General features: G+C 37.2%; 2 protein-coding genes across 4 annotated transcripts in view; both read right to left on the bottom strand.

Annotated features, from left to right (window-relative positions):
- Window positions 1-24,133, bottom strand: part of LOC106093105 (serine-rich adhesin for platelets) — a 742,527-nt gene that overhangs the window by 474,879 nt on the left and 243,515 nt on the right. The gene's annotated exons all lie outside the window — the stretch shown is intronic.
- Window positions 1-24,133, bottom strand: part of LOC106090193 (putative uncharacterized protein DDB_G0271606) — a 539,204-nt gene that overhangs the window by 101,178 nt on the left and 413,893 nt on the right. Inside the window, exon 4 of one of the 3 annotated variants that reach the window (XM_059370840.1) lies at window positions 3,980-4,050. The exons of the other annotated variants lie outside the window; for them this stretch is intronic. Within the exon in view, the coding sequence (XP_059226823.1) occupies window positions 3,980-4,050 (71 nt within the window). The remainder of the gene's footprint in view (window positions 1-3,979; window positions 4,051-24,133) is intronic. 3 annotated transcript variants of the gene reach the window in all.

Consider the following 24,133-nt stretch of genomic DNA (forward strand, 5'->3'; position numbering starts at 1 on the left):
TGATTTTATTCTCTGTGAAGGTCAACGTAATGTAAATGGTATATTTTTTATTTCCATATTTTTATAGCCTACTTTTGGGGGTGAGAGTTGTATATCACAGATGAATAATGAATTATTTTGATTTGGTGGGAGTTTTTAAAGACGCACGTATTATGCGATTGATGGTCAGCTAGCTATAAATTCAGTTTGCAATACCAAAAAAAAAAAGTATATTAATGAATAAAAAACACATAAATCCTTACGAAGTTTCATGTTTAAAGTGCTATACTTTTATCTACGATTGTACATTGAAGGGAAAATTTATAACATAAGGAAGCTTTAACTAAAAAGTCAGAAAAAGTCCAGAAAAATCTTAAAAAGACATAAGAACCGATCAGACTTTTCGAACAGACATTGTCCTGTCATAATGGACACGATGAGGTGATAATCGACACATAGTGGGATTGCATCGAAAAACCCTTGTAAAAAATCTCTCTTTTCAGAATGGGTAGAGATAACTCTTTGATATTCGAGTAGTGAGAGCTGAGTTGTTAATGACATGATGTGGAAAATTTCAAGTCCCTAGGTGATATTACTATTACAAGGTCGGGTTATAGTTCTTTGATGTGGCACCACGGAAATAAGGAAGCGTCTGGCAAACTCGGTGCTCAGCCAAGTTGGGTGAAATGTGGTAGTTGTAGATAAACTAAAAGCAAGCTCTGAGTGGTACTGCATACTCTATTGGGTGTCAAACCCCATCGAAGAAAATGAGTTTTCTATCGCGATCTGGTCCACATGATGGGGTGGGAACAATTCCTTTTGCGGGAAACCGAATATGTTTTCGACCATTTCTTTTCGGTTACGGTGGCACCGAGGTAGATAAAATGTCTGACTATCTCAAAGTTGTGATTCCCAACTAAATTTTCTTTATCTGCTCGGGTGTACAAGACGTTGTGGGATTTGATACCATCCATTTTTTCGTTCTATTTGTTTAATCAGTTGAAACGAAAAGGCTTTAATCTTGCTGCTATTTAGAGTAGAAAGCAAAATAAATACTTTTTTTTAAAAGTTAATGCATGTGTGGTGTGTTATTTTGCCATTTTGTCTTATGTCCATTATCTGCTAGACCCGGTTGCACTGATTCTTTTTCGATGCGGTCGATGCGGTATACGGTCACTACTCCCGGTGACCGACCCATGATATCGATGTCGTCGGCATAGGCGAGTGGCATGTGTTCTCTTGAGAGTTTTGTGCCATCCATATTCACATCTGCATTTCGTATAATCTTCTCCCAGCTGAATTTTAAAGAGATCACACAATAGGATGTCTCCCTGTCTGAAAGCTCGTTTTGTGTCGAATGATTCGGAGAGATACGTATGACCTGGCCGCATTGATAGAGCTCAATTATCTCATTGTCTTTGGGTTTTAATTTTTCACTAAATACGGTCGAGAGTATCTTGCATGCGATGGGGAGGATATTTATTTGTTATACCCTTCACCATACGATGGGGGTATAGTAATTTCGTCATTCAGTTTGTAACACCTCGAAATATGCCTCTAAGACGCCCTAAAGTATATATATTCTAGATCTTCATGACATTTTAAGTCGATCTAGCCATGTCCGTCCGCCCCTCCGTCCGTCTGTCGATAGCACGCTAACTTTCTAAGGCGTAAAACTAGCCGCTTGAAATTTTACACGGCTGGCATAAAAACCGATCTTGGGTCCTAATTTCTACAGCTTCTAGAGTGCGCAATTCTTTTCCGATTTGGCTGCAATGTTCTGGCATGACTCCAAACAACTGTGCCAAGTATAGTCTAAATCAGTCCATAACCTGATATAGCCGCCATAAAAACCGGTCTTCCGATTAGACTTCTTGAGCCTCATGAGTGCGCAATTCTTATCCGGTTGGGCATAAATTTTGAACTATGACGTCTTCTATGACACTCAGCAGATGTGACAAGTTTGGTCCGAATCGGTTCAAAAACTGATATAGCTTCCATATAAACTGATCTCCCGATTAAACTTCTTGAGCCTCTAGAGGGCGCAATTTTTATCTGATTTCTTCTGTGACCCCAACATACGTGCCAAATTTGGTCTTAATCTGCCCATAATCCCATGTAAGCTCCCATATAAACCGACCTTCCGATTATACTCTAAAATGCGCAATTTTTTCTGATTTGGCTGAAATTTTCCACAATAGAATCTGATATGGTCTCCAACATCCAAGCCAAGTAAGCCCAGAATCTTTTTATAATCTGATCTAGATCCAATAGCATAGCAATTCTTATCCATTATCCTTTGTTTGCCTATAAAGAGATAGAACAAAGAACTTAACAAATGCTATCCATTGTGGAGGATATATAAGATTGGACGGCCGAATTTAGCACGCTTTTATTTGTTTGTCTCTCAATGAGGAAAAACGCATTGAACGGTGAAAAACGCCCAAACGGATGCATTTGGTTGTAACTGAGCACGTCTTTAATATACATAGCTAGCCGAACAGGGTCCGCTCCGCAGAGCCTTCTTTAACGCTCTAATACCAATCATTGCAATGATCGATATATTAATCCTGTTTTGGTAGAGTTTTAAGATGGGGACATTTCGCTCAAAATGTGGATATCGAATTCGTGTCATTGAAGCGCAGACATAAACAAGTCTGCCAATAATGCTAAACGAATGGGTTCAAATCCCAGCGAGAACATAGGACAAATTTTAAGTAGTAGTTATCGCCTCCTAATGCTGGGGACATTTGTGAGGTACTATGCCATGCATTGAAGTCATTGAACTTAAACTTAAATCAGACAGCACTCATTGATATGTGAGAAGTTTGCCCCGTATAGAGAGCAAGATTTTGTTCTTCTCCCTTATTCGTTTCATTGAACTCCTATATTGTACTAGGTAAATATATCCGGATTGGTGCGTATTCAGGTAATGAGGTGGCCACCCAGACACTTGGCCCTTTGACTAAATATCAGTGTCGTGCTATACCCTGAAATACTTATTACAGGAGGATCGCATCATCCATCGCCGAGATCTGGCGTTTCTGAAAATTGTGGTGAGGGGGATGGTCCGCCCCCCTTCAGATATCAAAAAATACATTAACCCTATTTTCACTACGAGTTCATTATGCACCATCTGTGAAGATTTCAAGAAAAATCGGTTCAGCCGTTTTTGAGTCTGTACGAAACAAACAAACGAACAAACAAAGCTCCTGGACAACTCTGACCAAAATTGTCCAGCTTGAACCCATTTTAAAAAAAGCAGCTGATTAAGGACATTGAGCTCTTAAAAGGTGCATTTATCGCCTATATCGAATAAAATGTATATATTGCTGCTGTATAGACAGAACTCGTGAACATGTGTTTTAGGTTTATAAAACGTTCATCACACAATTTCAAGGAAATTCGGACAGGATAAACATATATTCTCGAAGTTCATTTCGGCTGAGCTCAAGGCGTTATTACTTATTGCTGTCGTAGCAATACCGTTTTGGGCTGTTATCGCAGAGACCATTCAAATTATCATCTTGTGGATAGATATCCACCGCCCAGAAACCTTAAGGTAGATCTACATGATCTAGAGCGTTCGAGGTTCAGCGCTACAAGAAAGAACCTCATCAAGCGGCATATCAAGCAGGTCTAGACAACATTCATGCAGACACGGTAGCAGATGCGGTAAATAGCTACCGGGTGAATGTAGTCTTTGGAGAACGACCCCCTCCCATTGCACCTCCCCCGGCAAACCAGAGTAGTTCTGGCTCAATTACGTTCCGGCAGATGCCGCCGCCGCAACTCCTACAGAGCAAGTATTGATGCCGACGTGCAAGATGTATGGCCCGATTGTAACCAGGGACCGCACGATACATATCACCTGTTTAACCTGTGGACGCACCCCATCTTAGTCGCAGAGTTCCTGGGTCTTGACACTCAACAGAATCAAGCAGACGAAAGATAGAACACAACAAACTGCTACAACAACAAAAACTTATTGACTACTTACATTATTTTAAACTGAGAAAACTTTCTTCTACAGCATTTGCTTATAGTGAAAGCTACCATAAGAACACATACCTGGAAAGATAAAAATTGGAATGAAAATATCAGTTTATCGCTTTAAAATGCAATCATCTAAGAATAAATCATAAGTAAGGCACAACTTAAGGTTGTACTGACTCATAATGTGGTTTAATAATTTTTAATTTCCAACATGATATGAAAACCTTCTGCGATCTCGCATTCAGTAGGCTGGCTAAACAAAACATTCCATTTCTTACAACCCAAAAAACATTTATCTCTCAGCGTAACCACAGCACAGGAATTAAGCAGGTTATGATAGTTAAGACTTGACCTCTCGAAAACTGAAGTATTTTGGCAACATTCACTCAGTAAGAACATTTTATGTCCTAGGAACTTAAATAGAGTGTTTATGGCCTATATTCCTTAACTTTGCTTTACTTCCTATCCACACACTTTCTAAATCTTTGTGAAATTCAATTTTCCTTAAATTAAATTGAGTTTTAAATTTTATCTTATTTTACTTAACAAAAATAAAACCAACGTCCTCAGACACTTATCGTCAAAAAAAAAAAAAAAAATCATACCACTTGTCCAATGGCTATGGCACATCAAAATAAACAAACATCTGCCCGATTCTAGCAGACGAGTCGGTATGCCCCCAAACTATAGATGGGCAAAAAAAACACAAGCGCACATAAATTCCTGTGCCCGTGGGCAAAACGAACAAGTAAAAGCGTGCTAAATTCGGCCGGGCCGAATCTTATATACCCTATACCATGGATCGCATTTGTCGAGCTCTTGCCACGGTATCTCTCTTTAGGCAAACAAAGAATATAAGAAAAAAATTGCTATGTTATTGGAACACTATCAAGTTATGGTTCATTTCGCACCATAATTGAATATTGGAAACCATAGTAGAAGTCATTGTGTAAAATTTCAGCCAAATCTAGTAAGAATTGCGCACTTTAGGGGCTGAAAAAGTAAAATAGCGAGATCGGTTTATAGGGGATCTGTATTAGGCTATAAACCGATTCATGCCATATTCGACACGTAAGTTAGGGGTCATGAGAAATCAAAACGTTCTTTAGAGGCTCAAGAAGTCAACATCCCATATCGGTTTATATGGCAGCTATATCAGGTTATGGACCGATTTGAACTTTTCTGAGCACAGTTGTTGAAAGTCATAACAAAACTCCTCATGCAAAATTTCAGCCAAATCGGATAATAATTGCGTCCTCTAGTGGCTCAAGAAGTCAAGACCCCAGATCGGTTTATATGGCAGCTATATCAGGCTATGGACCGATTTGAACATTTCTTAACACAGTAGTTGAAAGTCATAACAAAACACGTCGTGCAAAATTTCAGCCAAATGGGATAGGAATTGCGCTCTCTAGAGGCTCAAGAAGTCAAGACCCCAGATAGGTTTATATGATAGCTTTATCAAAACGTGGACCGATATAGCCCATTTACAATCCCAACCGAACAACACTAATAAGAAGTATTTGGGCAAAATTTCAAGCGTCTAGCTTTACTCCTTCGAAAGTTAGCGTGTTTTCGACAGACAGACGGACGGACATGGCTGGTTCGACTTAAAATATCTTGACGATCAAGAATATATATATTTTATGGGGTCTTAGACGAATATTTCGAGGAGTTACAAACAGAATGACGAAATTAGTATACCCTCATCCTATGGTGGAGGGTATAAAAACGAATGGAAGCACACGGACAGTGTAATCAACTCGTGTACCTTCGTTCGGTCGACGCATTGTTCTTATTTTACACTTGGTTGATTGGTCGGGATTTGCTGCCCTTAAAACAAACAAACAATTTATTATCATCAACTTTGTTAACGTGCCCACCACTGCCCCAAACTGTGCAATCTTTCCACATAAAATTGTTTGTTTTTCAACACTAAAGCTCTTAAGTGGCCAATTTGCTAACACTTCACTTTAGTTCACATCCAACAATAACTACCAAGACTTTGTGTACATGTCCTGAAGACTTTTCACCAATGTTCACCAATGGCCGGTTGGCTGACTGTCTGTTGATATTGTCATTCTAAACTAATCAAACCACCCTGAACAAATTCACACAATTTAGGTTATAAGTACTAAGCATTTTGGGTGGAGGTAGAACAGGAGACAAAAGCAAGCATTTCGAATATGATTTTGACGCGGTTTGAGTAACACAAAACGAAAACAGGAGGGGGTATATATTCATTTTGTCGTTCCGTTTGCAACACATCGAAGCTTCCATTTCCGACCCTATAAGGTATATATATTCTTGATCAGCATAAAACTCTAAGACGATTTAGCCATGTCCGTTCGTCCGTCGGTCTGTTGAAATCACGCTACAGTCTTTAAAAATAGAGATATTGAGCTGAAACTTTGCACAGATTTTTTTTGTCCATAAGCAGGTTAAGTTCGAAGATGGGCTATATCGGACCATAGCTTGACATAGCTCCCATACAGACCGATCCGCCGATTTAAGGTCATAGGCCTATTGAATTCGTAATTTTGTAATTTGTAATTTATTTATTTACACCCCCACAACAAGAATATAAAATTCTTATGATTGAAGTGCGGGTAATATCTCCAACAATTGTACGTAGTATACACTTAAAACTAAGAATCTTTAGCTATACAATACATCACAGATTTTTTACTAACGGAAAAAAACTTACATTTGTGGCTTTGCAGAATGAATTTAAAGGAAACACCAAAATGAATTTATCAATTAAAGAGGAATTAATAGAAAAGAGAGACCTAACCCGCAGCGGAGTAACCGACTCAGTGGCCCAGAGAGCACGCAATTTTGAATATTCCTGACCAACGACAGAGTCGATATGATTACTCCAAGTCAGAGTGCTATTAATAACCACGTCCAAGTTCTTTGCATGAGGAACGAGTTCCAATTTAGCGTCGTTAATGAATATACCGACATCACATGAAAAACGAGACAGTCTGTTTCTGATAACAACACACTTGAACTTTACAGAGTTGAGACACAGGCCATTAGCTTTCGCCCACGTGCTGACTCTTGACAGAACATGATTAAGTAGACGTATGTTTTCAGCAATCTCATCCCTCGGACCGCCGATATATATCTGTACATCGTCAGCGTACATATGTACCTCACAATAAGACAATTGACTCGCCAAGTCGTTACTGTACAATGAAAAGAGAAGAGATCCCAGAATTGATCCCTTAGGAAAACCTTTTAAAACAAGCAAAGGCGATGAAACAGAAGACTTATAATTAACGGACTAAGTGCGGTGTGACAGGTACGACAAAATAAGACGAACGGACGTAGAAGAAAAGTGGTATAGATGTCTCATCTTATCACATAACAAGCAATGATCTACAGTGTCAAATGCCTTAGAATGGTCAAGGAGAACAAGAAAATTTATCTTGTCATTCTCCAAATTGACCCTGATCCTCTCAGAGACCTCTGCCAAGGCAGTTACGCAGGTGTGGTTAGGACGAAACCCGGACTGTCTCACATATAGCAAAGAGTTCTCGTTGACAAAAGACGACATTTGCAAATACAGCAATTACTCAAAGACCTTTGACAAATAACAAAGAATCGCAATTGGTCTATATTCCTCGGAGTTCTTAGGCAGTGGGATGACCTTGGCATGCTTCCAATCTAATGGAAAAAAATTCGTGGTCACAATCCTATTGAAAACATAGGTTACATGAGGGATAATAAGGGGGAGCAAGAGTCTTGCGTTAAACGGCCTTTTACTTCAAACGGAATGACTAGATTAGTACACCCCCATCCTATGATGGTGGTTATAAAAAAAAGGCCACGCACAAACCACTTTGAAATTATTTTAGTGAAAAAAAAAATTAATATTTTCTTCTTTTTTAATCATGCAAATCCAAAACGGAAAAATGTGTGAAGTCCTATTACTCTTGCCAAATGCTGCATAACCAAGAGCAAAATGAGACATTGATTGTAAAAATAGGTTTACATACTTCGTTTTTATTAACAACTAGCATATCCCAGGTCGCTTCCGTACCCTCTGCGTCACCATTACCTGACATAACGCAACCATAGATATTGCACTTTAATTTATGCAGTCAGATTTTAAAGGTGCCAGTGATAGAAATATTAAAGTGAACACCAGCTATCTCTTAAGCGTGATGTACCTGTGTGCATAATTCTCTTTAAGACTTGACCCATTTAGCACTAAATGGCTGTCAACACTGATTTCTCCAATGGAAAGCTTATAAAATCTAATAAGGACTCCAGAATGTGTCAAATGAGTTCAACCGTGGGATTCAATTGTGATGATTATTGGCGACACACCAGCAGTGGCCGCCCCACCCTGCATACCCATGTAAAGGGTGATTTTTTTGAGGTTAGGATTTTCATGCATTAGTATTTGACAGATCACGTGGGATTTCAGACATGGTGTCAAAGAGAAAGATGCTCAGTATGCTTTGACATTTTATCATGAATAGACTTACTAACGAGCAACGCTTGCAAATCATTGAATTTTATTACCAAAATCAGTGTTCGGTTCGAAATGTGTTCATTCACCGTTCAGCGATGAGGCTCATTTCTGGTTGAATGGCTACGTAAATAAGCAAAATTGCCGCATTTGGAGTGAAGAGCAACCAAAAGCCGTTCAAGAACTGCCCATGCATCCCGAAAAATGCACTGTTTGGTGTGGTTTGTACGCTGGTGGAATCATTGGACCGTATTTTTTCAAAGATGCTGTTGGACGCAACGTTACGGTGAATGAACACATTTCGAACCGAACACTGATTTTGGTAATAAAATTCAATGATTTGCAAGCGTTGCTCGTTAGTAAGTCTATTCATGATGAAATGTCAAAGCATACTGAGCATCTTTCTCTTTGACACCATGTCTGAAATCCCACGTGATCTGTCAAATACTAATGCATGAAAATCCTAACCTCAAAAAAATCACCCTTTACTTACAGACAAACAACAAATTTTGCCTATGAACATTCCACTAAGGGAAAGGGGCAAACTTCTCACATACCAATGAGTGCAGTCGTATTCAAGTTTTAAGCCCAATGATAAGGGGACTCCTTTTTATAGCCCAGTTCGAACGGCGTGCCGTAGAGCGACACCTTTATGGAGAGAAGTTTTATATGGCATAGTATCTCACAAATGTTGCCAGCATTAGCCCGTACTTAGCCCTAAAAAAATATCAGCATCGTGCTCTACTCTCAAATTTCTTTAATTTGGGCCCTAATTGCCATTGGTTTAGGAGAAGTTTATAGGTTGGCACGACCACCAATCATTTGGCCTCAAACTTAGATATCAAATTCGTTTTCTACTATCAAATACCTATTATTTCGCCATAAAAGGCAATCATGGCATGAATGGAGTTTAGAGGCGGAACCTGAAGTAAAATCAGCATCGTGCTAGAGCACGATTTTGTTTGAGCCCCATAATGTCAAGCACTTTGAAGGAGGCTATCAAGATATTCAGGGCTAGGGGTTCTCGTTCAGATTCACACTAATTAATTTTTTTGTATTGGTTATTTACATTCAAAATCATATTTCAAAGCGACCACTTGGGATACTACATTCTTAAAGATCCGCAGATCCTCCTGTGTCCATCCCAATTTGAGGGTAAAAAGTGTACTCTACTACCAAAGACTTTTTATTTCTGTCCTATTCTATCCTGATCGGTCTTATATATATCTGTTCATATTATTCTTATTCCCTTTTTTTTGGGTAGGATAGGGGGAGATTGCCCTCTGACACGTCCTTTCATTTGAGAACAATATATGCTGGGTCATCCTACATGACAGTTTGGCGTTGCATTTAATGGGAAGAGAGGGTCGGTCGCCCCACGCTTAGAACCAAACGACAAAATAAACTACACGTCCTATTGAAGGGTATTTTGTGGGTGGGCCGGTCCCAGACTCCCAAAGAGTTGACTACCAATTTTGTGACGTTGGACATTTATGCCCGTTTTGGGGGTTTTTGGGGCTGGGGAGGCTCCGTTGACACCTTGGAGCAAATTCTTATAACAGATGTGTACTCAGCTTCCAAATATCTTTCGTTTGATACCCATATTGTCCTGTTGAGGAGTTTTGGGGGGTGGGGAGGCGCCTCAGACATTAAGGAATAAATTTTCATATCAGCATTGGACTCTACCTTTAAATAGCTTTCATTTGATACCCATATTGTCCCAATTGGTAAATTCGTCCTGCTGGGGGGTTTTGGGAGTGGCGAGGGCCCTCAGACACCAAAAAAAAAAGTTTTTGTGTCAGATATGTATTCTAGTTTTAATACCTATCATTTGATACCCATATTGCTCAAAGCGGTTAAAGTGTCCCGTTGGGTGGTGTATTTGGGGTTAGGGGGCTCTCCGATACTTAGGGTAACATTTTAATGCCAAGTTCGTACCCTACACTTAAATACATTTCATTTGATACACATATCGTCAAAATCAGTACACATGTCCGTTCGGGTGGGTTTTGGGATGGGGCGTCCCCTCTGGTTATTTACCCCAAAATTGTTTGCCAATTTCGTAATTTTGGAGTACCATAAGGTGGCATACAAAATTTCGCTGAAATCGGTGGACGCATCTCCGAGATCTGGCGTTTTTGAAAATTGGTGTATGGGGGAGGGTACACTGCATGACAAAACGGGCAACTAATTTGGTTATATAGTGAGTTAATGAGTTCGCCTGCAGCTCTAGTGGGCATTATGTACAGTATTGCCAAATCCAAAAATCTTGGAAATAATCCTGAAACATTTGAATGGATAGAGATATGTACACGAAATTTTACATTGTCAATGTTGAGGTGTTTTCCAACAAGTACGTGTTTTCCAACAAGTACCCAAGTGTGCAAAGTTAGTGAGTCCAGAGGCTGATGCATGGGACTTGAAAATTGGCCACCTTGAATATGTCAAATTTTGTATTGCTTGCTAAACAGTAATTTATGGACTGTTCGGCTTATTTTTTTTTAAAGATCTCGTAAAACTCTACAAAAAGATACGGAAATGTGAAGTATATCTCTAACGGTTTGTAAGTTATTGGACTTACAACGAAGTTTTTTTCGAAAATTTTTGTCAATGTTTGTTCGGTATTTTTGAAGTTGTGAGACTGCTTCCTAAGATTCGGCCCGGCTAAACTAAGGACGCTTTTACTTGTTTTGTATAAACTTTTGGCAGAATTCATGGAGGTGTGTGCCTAAGAATCGGCCCGGCCGAACTTAGCACGCGTTTACTTGTTAATTGTTGCAACGTATTCAGTTGAGGAGTTGCTTATACGCACATTATATTTTGTATATGGCAAACATTTAAGTACTTAAATTATAGAAACAATGTATAAGAGAAAATTTTTAATAAGCGTGTAGATTTTAAACTAAACCAAAAATTATCGCTCCCTAATTCTACACGATTATTCAAAATTTTCTCTCATGTACTCTTTAAAATCTACATTATAATTTTTTTTTAATTTTATATCCTTCATTTTCGTTTCCTTTAGTTTGAATGCCATTTTCTTAAATCAGTTAAAAAAAAAAGAATTTTGCACTTTTCCACAAAGCACTCAAAATAAATATTTTCTTTATATAGATTGTGATTTTTTAAAAACTAAAGAAAAGCTCTTCAAAAAAACTACATAAAATTTAGAAAAATGCATGAAATGTTTATTTGAATCGATAGTACGGTCCATATAATTTAATGTTTGAAGATTATTTCATGCCAATGTTGCCCGTGACTGCGCCTCAAATCCATCCGCTTAGTCCAATTTTGCCATACTCTTTACATCATTTCGGCCGGTATCTCATGAATAAATGCTTCAATGTTGTCTTCCAATGCGTCCATTGAAGCGGGCTTGTCTGTATAGACATTAGCATTAACATAGCCCCACAAAAAATAGTCTAAAGGCGTTAAATCGCACGATCTAGGCGGCCAATTGACCGGTCCCGAAAGTGAAATAAAATGTTCACTGAACTCGACTCTCAATTAGTCTATTGTTACGCGTGCTCTATGGCATGTAGCAACGTCTTGTTGGAACCACATATTATGCAAGTCAAGCTCTAAAGGCATTCACTCGCACGATTTAGGCGGCCAATTGACCGGTCCCGAACGTAAAATAAAATGTTCACTGAACTCGCCTCTCAATTAGTCTATTGTTACGCGTCCTCTGTGGCATGTTGCAACGTCTTGTTGGAACCACATATTATGCAAGTCAAGCTCTAAAGGCGTTCAATCGCTCGATTTAGGCGGCCAATTGACCGGTCCCGAACGTAAAATAAAATGTTCACTGAACTCGCCTCTCAATTAGTCTATTGTTACGCGTCCTCTGTGGCATGTTGCAACGTCTTGTTGAAACCACATATTATGAAAGTCAAGCTCTTGCATTTCGGACAAAAAAAAGTTGGATACCATCTTACGGTAGCGCTCACCATTCACTGTTACGTTATGATTCGCATCATCTTTGAAAAAGTACGGTCCAATGATGCCACCAGGCCATAAACTGCACCAAACTGTGACTTTTTCCGGATACATTGGTAGATTATGCAATGCTTCTTACTGACCTTCGCTCCAAATTCGACAGTTCAGCTTATTTACGTACCCATTGATCCAAAAATGAGCTTCGTCGCTGAACACAATGATGAATGCGACGAACTTTCTTAACAGAGCATGAACATTCCATTCAGGATTCAGGGGCAAACTTCTCACATACTTCTCACTGAGCGCTGTCCGATTCAAGTTCATGCTGGCGAAATTTGTGAGGTCCCATGCCATGTAAAAACTTCTTCCAAATGAAACATACCCCCAAACAAAAAAGGAATTAATTTCCAATCTTTTTTTTTTTAGTTTGTTTCATTTCTTTATTTTGGAATTGTTGCACAATGAAATAATATGCAAACAGTATCGACGTAATATTGCAGGTTATTTCGCAGTAACTAATTATTATAAAAATATTAGAAGATTGTTTTGTTATTAAAAAAACAAGTAAGAGCGTGCTAAGTTCGGCCGGGCCGAATCTTATATACCCACCACCATTGATCGAATTTGTCGAGTTCTATGCGCGGTATCTCTTTTTAGGCAAACAACGAATATTGAATAAGAACTGTTATGCTATTGGAGCTAGGTTTATATGGGAGCTGTATCAAGCTATTGATCGATTCAGACTATATTAGACACGTATGTTTAAGGTCATTAGAGAAGCCGTTGTACAAAATTTCTGCCAAATCGGATGAGAATTGCGCCCTCTAGAGGCTCAAGAAGTCAAGATCCCAGATCGGTTTAAATGGCAGCTATATCAGATTCTATACCGATTTGCGCCATACTTGGCACAGTTATTGGAAGTCATAACAAAACACCTCGTGCACAATTTCAGCCAAATCGGATGAGAATTGCGCGCTCTATTGGCTCAAGAAGTTAAGATCCAAGATCGGTTTATATGGCCGCTATATTAGGTTATGGACCGATTTGAATCATACTAAGCACAGTTGTTGAAAGTAATACCAAAACACCACGTGCAAAATTTCAGTTAAATCGGTCGAGAATTACGCCCTCTAGAGGCTCAGGAAGTCAAGACCCAAGATCGGTTTATATGGCAGCTATATCTAAACATGGACCGATGTAAACCATACTTAGCGTAGTTGTTGAAAGTGATACCAAAGCACTACGTGCAAAATTTCAATGACATCGGATAAGAATTGCGCCTTCTAGAGGCTCAAGAAGTCAAGACCCAAGATCGGTTTATATGGCAGCTATATCAAAACATGGTCCGATTTGACCCATTTACAATACCAACCGACCTACACTAATAAAAAGTATTTGTGCAAAATTTCAAGCGGCTACCTTTACTCCTTCGAAAGTTAGCGTGCTTCCGACAGACAGATGGACGGACGGACAGACGGACGGACGGACGGACGGACAGACGGACGGACGGACAGACGGACGGACGGACAGACGGACGGACGGACAGACGGACGGACTTGGCTAGATCGACTAAAAATGGCATGACGATCAAGAATATATATACTTTATGGGGCCTTAGACGCCCAAAAATATTTTCGGGCGTTATGTCCCCTGGGCGTTATGACCGGTCACCTATAAACCGAACTCCCGGTTTGACATGTTGAACACATGGAAGCCGCAATTGTTATCGGACTTGGCTAAAATGTTATACTTAGTATTCTGTTACGAATGCCCCAAATACGGTCCAAGTGGGTCTATAACCTAATATAGCTAATGTATAGACTGATCTCCATGTGAGTCCTTAAGTTCCTTGAAGCCTCCATTGTTATCCGATTTGGCAGTAACTTTGGGCGTAGAGCTCTGTTACGGCTTCCAATAAAACTGACAAATACGGTCCAAATGAGTCTATAACATGAAATAGCGGCCATAGAAACCGATCTTCCGATTTGAGTCTTTGAAGCCGCAATTGTTATGCGATTTTGATAAAATTTTGCACGTTGTGTTTATTATTACGAATTATTAAAATAATCTGAACTTCAGACTATTTTTTTATGACCCCAAGAACCACGTTAGGCTGATTTGGCAGATACAATATTTTGTATGTAAAGTATAAATGTGTGTTAGTTTAGGTTGAAAATAGAGTGGGGATATTAATTCGCCCCATGACACCATGGACATTCACCTAAGCCAGTGATCGGCTTGTTGTGCGCTCTAAAAACTAAAAAGTAACCTCGAAAAAGAAAATTTTAAGTTAGGAATTCCGTGCTTGCTACAAAATGCTTAATTGTCTTCCTTACCACATACCTAAGTTAGATCATGTCTGGTTCCGCGACGCCACCTAAGTATCGGTGTCTGTCAGCCGTGAAAGCCGGGCAATAACATAGGAAATGTGTGCTCTAACTTAGTTAATTTTTGTAAATTTTGATTAGAATCCATGGTGGTGGTACGGCCCGGCCAAATTTAGCACATTTTTACTTGTTTTCTCCTACAGCAAATATTTATTGAACAAAAACATCAAAATGAAAGCCATCAAACAAACAGATTACCAGGCCCGCCCCATGGCTTTTAATGAAAAGTAGTACATATTTTAGGCCGTGCAAAATTGCACTTTATTTTGCATACATTTTACAAATACATATTTTTAATTGTTTTCTACTACGGAAAATATTTATTAAAAAAAGTACATCAAAATTAGAGCCATATAACCAACTGATTACCTGGCCAACCCCTTCGCTTTTAATGAAAATATCACATATTTTTAGGCCTTGCAAAATTGCACTTTATTTTGCATACATTTTGCAAATACATAGTTTTACTTGTTTTCTACTGCAGGAAATATTTATGAAAAAAAAAACATCAAAATTAGAGCCATATAACAAACAGATTACCTGGCCAGCCCCATTGCTTTTAATGAAAAGTAGTACATATTTTTAGGCCTTGCAAAATTGCACTTTATTTTGCATTCATTTTACCATGTAGTATTGTCCTTTATTTTCCCATGTTTTGTTTGCACCCCAGACTGATTTTAATTAAAAATGTTGATGATTGCCCAAATATGTAAAAACGCAATTAAAGGTATTTTGTAAATTAAATTTACGCTTGCTCTTAAGAGACTTTTTAATTTGAACACTTTACGAGCATGCCAGACTTCTCTACGCATAGCACATGAGGTAAAGCATGGGTAATTTGCGTGCTGCCGTGATGACAAAGGAAAGGCAGGCTTTAAAAATTCCTCACACACACACAACGCTAATTAAAATCTAACAATTATTGTCTCATAAAACAAAGCGAAATGATTCTCACAAAATTGTTCATTTGGGGGAAATTAATGTGCGTACTTAGTTAAATGACGAATTAAAATACATATGGGTTGATGTTTTTTTTTCCTTCCTTTGTAAGCGTTGTAAAAAACTTATTCATATTACACATAGCAAATTGTAGCTGCATTAACGTTGTTTCAAATACTTGAACATACTTGTAGGTGGTTTGTCTAATGCTGGAACAGCTGTAACAAGTTTTAATAATGGCAACATATGAATTTGAGTGGATTTCCTATTTTCTACGCTCATGTCATACAAGAAATACAAATTTTCATGTTAAGCAATTTTTGGGGGGGGAAAAATTTAAGAGTTATGCAACACTTAACTAAAATGAAATAATTTTTCTGTGCCCTCCACCATAGGATGGGAGGTATTTGTTATACCGTGATTAACTCATCAAAATATTAAAATGGCACCCTAAAAGTATATATGTTTATTCCTGATCGAGTGTTTGTCGACAGCATTCTAACTTTCGAAGCATATAAGCTAGGCGCTTGAAATCTTGCACAAATACTTCTTACAACTGTTGCCCGGTTGTAAGGCTAAATTGGCGAAATCGAAAAATCCCTATAAAGATTAAATATTAGCCAAAATTTGTGCAAAAACTTCCTAAAAAAAATTAATTTATTAAAAGGTATTGTTTGAAAATGAAACGCTTTTGATATTTTATTGAAATTTCAAATGCCTATACTCCAAAGTAAAGGAGATAGCATGAATAACTTTAATACGTAGATCTACTATGAATCATGTGCATGCTTAGAAAGTTATACTTGTTAAGAAACAATACAATCGTATGGAATTTTCTAATATGGTAAATTAGAACTTTCAATTCTGCCTTTTGTTTAAGTCGATTTTGTATTGTTTCGCTCTCATTCATTAATTTCATATTCTCATACCCTCCACCATAGGATGGAGGAATACTAACTACGCCATTCCGTTTGTGGCACATCGAAATTTTGGTCTAAGACCCCACAAAGTATATATATTCTAGATCGCCATTACATTTAATGGCGATGTTCATGTTGCAACAGTTTTGTTGAAAAGATTTTCTAAAAACCTGAAAACAAAATCTATGCAATTCAAAATGTCATGCCGAGAAAAAATCTAAGGAGTTAGGTCGCAGGAAAACAGCAGGAAATCTGTTTTAATTATTTGGCAACAGACTTTTTAAAACACTTTAGTTGTATCTTTTTCTTTATTGTAAATAATTTTAATATATTAAAGCTAGAGGACATTAAAGAACAGCTGCGAAAGTGTGTCATAAAATAAAAATATAAACCATTTTGTGTGTTTAAAATCATTTCCACCAGCACAGACTAAGTCAAGCTAAAAATCTGTTACACGTATTTTGAATATATTGTACTACTTTTGAGGTTTTATAAAGGGAAAAGCAATGATTTGTTTGAACATTGCATAGATAATTTGTCTGTTACAAATCGAGTAATAAAACTATTACACTTCCTCCCTATGGGTAGAGCTCAGCATTATAAGAATGTGTAGTGTAATTAAAAGTTTGCAAAACTCTTGATATAAAAAATTTGTCATATAAACCATAAGCAAACCTAAACGTATGCAACAGTTCTGTGTTGTTAAAGGAAACTTTTGAAATACAGAGAAACATGCACACAGAAACATATAGTTGAAACAATATTTCCTATATAATCAATTTAGAAAATATGTTGCACAAAAGTGGCAATACATATGTTGTTAGGTTTTTCCTGGTATGTGGCTACTGGTGAGAATTTTAGTAACAATAATAAGCTACATGGGGACAATTTCTAGGAATATCCAAGCATAAATTCAATCTCTAGGTTATTTACCACATACAGGCATGTTATCTAACTCAAACAAACAAATTGGTAAATTTCTGTGTAACTAAAAGTAAAAGGTAAACAAATGAACGAAAAAACTTGTTCAGGCAGAACAAAATGATTGTGAAATTTATTCGAATACAAAACTAGAAATATATTTAGCTCCAGTTTTTGCTGTTGTCAACAAGTTCAGCAATTGAAGGACTGACATCCTTATTTCACTTTCTAATTGGCAGAGTAGGATAAAACGAAATATTAGGAACAAATATATCGAATTTAAATTCAATTAAGTTTAATTCTGTAACATCTAGGATATTTATCACATACAGGCATGTTATCCAATTAAAAAAATTGGTATATTTCTGTTTCGGCAAAACAATGTGGTTATCAAATTAATTTGAAAAAGAAACTTAACAGATATTTTGCTGTTTTCAGCAGCACACAAAGGTTCAACTGTTGAAGTTTATAACACATATCATCCTCATTTCCCTATTACGTTTGGGACTTTTTTACGGCAAACAAAATACCGTTATCACGAAATTTTTTCTTTCATTGTTACCTAGTTACATTTCTCTTCAATATATCAAATGTTAGCCATAAACGTAGCGTTATTGAACGTAACCAAATTTGTTTGTAAACCATTTAGCAGCTCCGCTTATGGTAAAAGGACCCTTCTTCTGTTTTAAAACCAAAAACTTTTGTTTTGGTGTGTATAGTTGACCTATTTTATTTTTTATTTTTGTGGTTGTTTTGTCGCAAGGTCATGAAACAATAATTAAAAAACCGATGTTTAAGTTTTTGAAAATTCTTTTTTTTAGGCGCAAACTCCAATAATTCGAACACCGCGGTTATTCTTCATCTGGAAAATTCACTGAAAAAGTATACAATTTTATGAAATAATTACATTTTTAACAATTACAAATGACTTTCTTATGATGATGTGAAAAGTATACTTAAAGCTTTCTCTCTATTGACTAAACTCCTATAAATCTGGGTCAGTCTTAAAACTCATTCGATTGTGGGTGTAACAACAATGTGAAGCATTTCAAGCATACATCTTCGTTTATTATTTTTTTCTCGCGCTCAAATCTTTACATTCTTAAGATTGGGAATATGTCCAGTTAAAGTGCAATGCGAGGCTAGTGCCGTATTTTGTTCTATTGGTTTGTGTACCATTTTTTGATCGGATTTATATGCCGAAAGTCTAGTTTTTAATTTTGTCCGAGTGGAGCTTACATATGCCATTTGACTTGTCCCCATCGCATTGTATTTTGTATACCACATTTGACTTGTCTTCGGTTTTTATCTTAGTCTTTTTCCTACTAAATAAACTACCTACGGTATTCCTACTTTTGAATGCTAGCCTAAAGTTATTCTTGTCATATATGTCCGAGTTATTAGAGCGTTCTGAAAACCCAAACATATAAAATGTCGCTGACCTTAATGCACTTTGCGCTGGAAAGAAAACTTATTTCCCTATATTTCATCCGATTTCACACATTCATTCTATAAATTCAGCACCAGGAGTACATCTTTGGGATGACAGAGGTAAGCAACAATTTGTTTAACATATAAGGTTTCTCTTTAATGGTAAACAGATGTGTGGCAGCTTCAAACAATGCTAAGCAAAAAAATTAAACAAAACGGCCAACATGATTCGCTTAGCCAAGGCTAACAGATTGTTGTTTCAGCATCAGTTATGCCAACTCTTTTGGGCGCACAAAAAAAGTAAAAAATATCTTCTTTGCCAAACCAAAAAAAAAACACAATTTGCCATGGCTGTATATAGTCGTTGTACGGCTATATACGGGAAAACAAAAGCTACAAAAAAATTGCATATATATTCCGTATTACAAAGCCCAAGCCTACCTATATACATTCATTTGATATGTACTCATAATGTCATTGCATACTATCAGGCTTGGAATAACATGATAGGGGCGTATAAAATAATCTCAAATGTTTTATTAAGTGAACAAAAATTGCTAATAAAATTGTTCTTTCTTATCGGCCATCATAATCAAGAGAGAAGAACACTACCATCCCTGTAGGAAATGTCGATAATAAATCTGTACTGACTTACTATTGACTTTGTCAGCAGAACTAGTTGCAAATTGTACCCAAGTGCATGTTTTTTTGCATGTTTTTTGCGCAGAGGTTAGCATGTCCGCCTATGACGCTGAACGCCTGGGTTCGAATCCTGGCGAGACCACCAGAAAAAATTTTCAGCGGTGGTTCCCACCTCCTAATGCTGGCAACATTTGTGAGGTACTATGCCATTTAAAACTTCTCTTCAAAGAGGTGTCGCCCGGACTAGGCTATAAAAAGCAGGCCCCTTATCATTGAGCTTAAATTTGAATCGGACTGCACTCATGGATATATGAGAAGTTTGCCCCTGTTCCTTAGTGGAATGTTCAAGGGCAAAATTTGCATTTGCATTTTATATGTGCTCGTCATTCAGAAGTAAATAGTGACATTGTCGATAGTAAGTCATTAGGGAATACATAGAGACATTCCGGGATATATGGGGCGTTGTCAATAGTATGTCCGTAGGGACATTATACAAATATTTTTAATCTTTTAGTCCGTAATTTTCGAACTTTTCACAAAATTTCAAAACCGAGCTGAATAAGGCATTAAAATTAGTTTAAACATATATGCATTTATTTATTTATTTCTTTAAAATATATATTTAGTGAAGAAAAACTTTTGTAAAAAGGGTAATCTCTGGATAGCTGTCAAATAATCCGTCAAAATCGTTGCGTTCTGCATTAACACCACGAATTGTCTTCATCTGCCGTGTCGATTAAGTACAAACAAAATATTTAAAATTGTTTATATTTAGAATTTTCACTACAATAAAGTAATATGCTTACATATGGGTCATCTTATGTCGCTAATTAGCATCACTTTTGCAATTTTTGCAATTTTTTCATTTTTTCGAAAAGATTTATGAACCGGCAACACTATTTTCAACAAACCATTTGACAGAACGAAAAAAAAAAATATAATTTGTCACCTGTCAATAAAAACAATGTAGACAATTTGGTGACAATGTCACATAGTAGACAAAAGTGGTTACATGGGGAGACTTAACCCCAAACTTCCTACAGGGATTGAATAAACAAAAACCATACAAATGTACATACATATACTCGTAATACCAACACATGTCGAAAATTTAATTTTGTAAAATGAAAAGGTTTTTGTAAAACATACCTTGCAGGCAACAATAAGAAGAAGTCTCATAATTTCAAGTTTGCTTTAAGAGTCACCATGCTGACGTTTATATGGGGTTAGTGTGCGATGAGATTTTTTTTTTTTGGCTTAACAGAGATGGGTAGTTTTAATAAAATTGTAGTTGGAAAAAAAGAAGGATATGTGTGTTTGTGGGGATATGCAAATGTCTTCAGACATATGCTAACACACACTGGAAAACCCACAGTAGTGTAACATATTTTTAAGCCGGACATTTTAATATTGAAAAATTCATAATTTGCATATTTTTAGATAGCTTTTGATTGTAGATGACCTTTTTGGCTTTAGAAAGAGCTGTTCAAAAATTTTGAAACAGAAATTTAAGAAAGTTTATACTTAAAGTTTTAAACTTTCAATTATATTCACATTGTTGTGTTTTTACACCCACCTCCATAGGATGGGGGTATACTAATCTAGTCATAACTTTTGTGAGTCGATAGAATCATGTCCATCTGTCTGTCTGTCCTCCTATCCCTACGTCTGTGGAAATCACGATAGTCGCCGAACTAATGAAGATTTTCGCCTAAAATTTTGCCAAGATACTTCTTACTGACGTGGGTCATTGTGGATTGTAAGTGGGCCATAAGGAATAAGATGTGAATATGGTCCTTAAACGTGACTTCTTGTGCCTTAAGAAGGCGCAAATATTATTCGCTTGTGCTCAAATTTTGCATGTAGTCTTCTCTTACGACTTCGAAAACCGTGTCAAGTACGATTGTCCGAAACCGAATTGCCTCAAATTTTACACGTTGTGTTCTGTCACGACTTCCAACAACTTGATTGTTTGAAGAAGCCAAGTTTCCTTAAAAGAACGATTTCGATATTCGCCAAGTGTCAAAGCAGTTAATTTTTAATTTCAGTTTGAGGTTTATTTTTCCTTGAAATCATTTTTATACCCTAAACCATAGAATCGGGGTATGCTAATTTTATTATTAAGTTTGTAACATAAGGAAATATTGATCCGAGACCAAACAAAGTATATATTTTCTTGATCTTCTTGACATTCTAAGTCAGTTTAATCATGAGCGTCCGTTTTTTTTTTTCGAAAGCACACTATCATTCGAAGGAACAAAGCTAGTGGCTTGAACTTTTACACACATACTTTCTAGTAATGTAGGTCGGTTGAGATTGTAAATGGACGATATCGGACCATATTCAGATATAGCTCCCATATAAACCAACTTAGGATATTAACTTTTTGCGTCTCCAGACAATGCAATTCTTATTCGATTTGGCTGAAGTTTGGTGTGAAGTGTCACGTTATGACTTACAACAACCGCGCTAAGTTTGGCCCAAATCGGTTCATAACCTAATATAGTTGTCGTATAAACCGATCTCGGATCTTCACTTCTTGATCCTCTAGAGTGCGAAATTATTATCCGATTAGGCTGCAACTTTGAATGAAGTGTTTTGATTTGACTTTCAATATCTATGCCAAGTATGCTCAAAATCGGTTCATGAACTGATATAGCTCCCATATTAACCAATCTTCCGATTATACTCTTGAGCTTCTTAACCTATTTGCTTGAAATTTTGTATAACGACCTAACTTAAACATACTGCCAAATTTGTTTTGAATCAGTTGGTATGGTTCGAAATCGAAAAAATTTCAAAATCCTTCTGTAACTGTGAAATAGATATAAATATTCAAATTTTTTTTTATGGAAAATTGTAGTCGCTAAGATTCCAGGAAGGGACTCATGGGGGGTGACATTTGATTTTTTTGTACGGATATTTTAGTTTTATAGTGAGTTCGGGGTATTTAATATTTTGTTAAACATTTCGGCGAACTGCCTAGTATTTTTATATGATTTCAACAGGATATTGTCCCGATCTGGACATTTGGTTTGAATGCTATTTATTTCCCATGCTATTTACTACCCGCACAAACTAAAAAAACATTAGGAATATACAATTTTTAGTTATAAAAAAAATAAGACCAATTTTTATAAAGAAAACGTCGATTGAGCATGACGTGAAAATGAAAATGACGTGCTAAGTTCACCTTTGAATTTCATTAAAATCTACCAAAAATCCTTTTTGATGGATAGATAGAGTAAAAGCCGCATGCAACTATTGCTCAATATGCCTATGCTCCTATACTTTGCTAATTTCTAAAGAAGAAACAACATCTAACATCTTAGAACTAAACAAGTAAAAGCGTGCTAAGTTCGGCCGGGCCGAATCTTATATACTCTCGACCATGGAGCGCATTTGTCAGTTCTTTTCCCTTAAGAAAAGATTTGCTCTGCTATTAGAGCGATATCAAGATATGATCCGGTTTCGATCACAAATAAATTATATGTTGGAGACCTGTGTAAAATGTCAGCCAATTCGAATAAGAATTACGCCCTTTGGGGGCTCAAAAAGTAAAATAGAGAGATCGATTTATATGGGAGCTGTATCGGGCTATAGACCGATTCAGACCATAATAAACACGTATGTTGATGGACATGAGAGGATCCGTCGTACAAAATTTCAGCCAAATCGGATAAGAATTGCGCTCTCTAGAGGCCCAAGAAGTCAAACCCCAAGATCCGTTTATATGGCAGCTACATCAGGTTATGGACCGATATGAACCATACTTGGCACAGTTATTGGATATCATAACAAAACACGTGGTGCAAAATTTCATTCTATTCGGATAAGAATTGCGCACTCTAGAGGCTCAAGAAATCAAGACCCAAGATCGGTTTACATGACAGCTATACCAGGTAATGGACCGAATTGAACCATACTTAGCGCAGTTGTTAGAAGTGATACTAAAACACTATGTGCAAAATTTCAGTCAAATCGGATGAGAATTGCGCCCTCTAGAGGCTCAAGAAGTCAAGACCCAAGATCGGTTTATATGACAGCTATATCAGGTTATAGACCGATTTGAACCACACTTGGCACAGTTATTGGATATCATAACAAAACATGTCGTGCAGAATTTCATTCCAATCGGATAAGAATTGCGCTCTCTAGAGGCTCAAGAAGCCAAGACCCAAGATCGGTTTATATGGCAGCTATATCAGGTTATGGACCGATTTCAACCATACTTGGCGCAGTTAGTGGATATCATAACAAAACATGTCGTGCAGAATTTCATTCCAATCGGATAAGAATTGCACCCTCTAGGCTCAAGAAGTCAAGACCCAAGATCGGTTTATATGACAACTATATAATGTTATGGACAGATTTGAACCATACTTGGCACAGTTGTTGGATATCATAACAAAACACGTCGTGCCAAAATTCATTCAAATTGGATAAGAATTGCGCACTCTAGATGCTCAAGAAGTCAAGACCCAAGAACGGCTTAT

This window comes from Stomoxys calcitrans, chromosome 1 (genome assembly GCF_963082655.1).
Source record: "Stomoxys calcitrans chromosome 1, idStoCalc2.1, whole genome shotgun sequence".
NCBI classification, from domain to species: Eukaryota; Metazoa; Arthropoda; class Insecta; order Diptera; family Muscidae; genus Stomoxys; species Stomoxys calcitrans.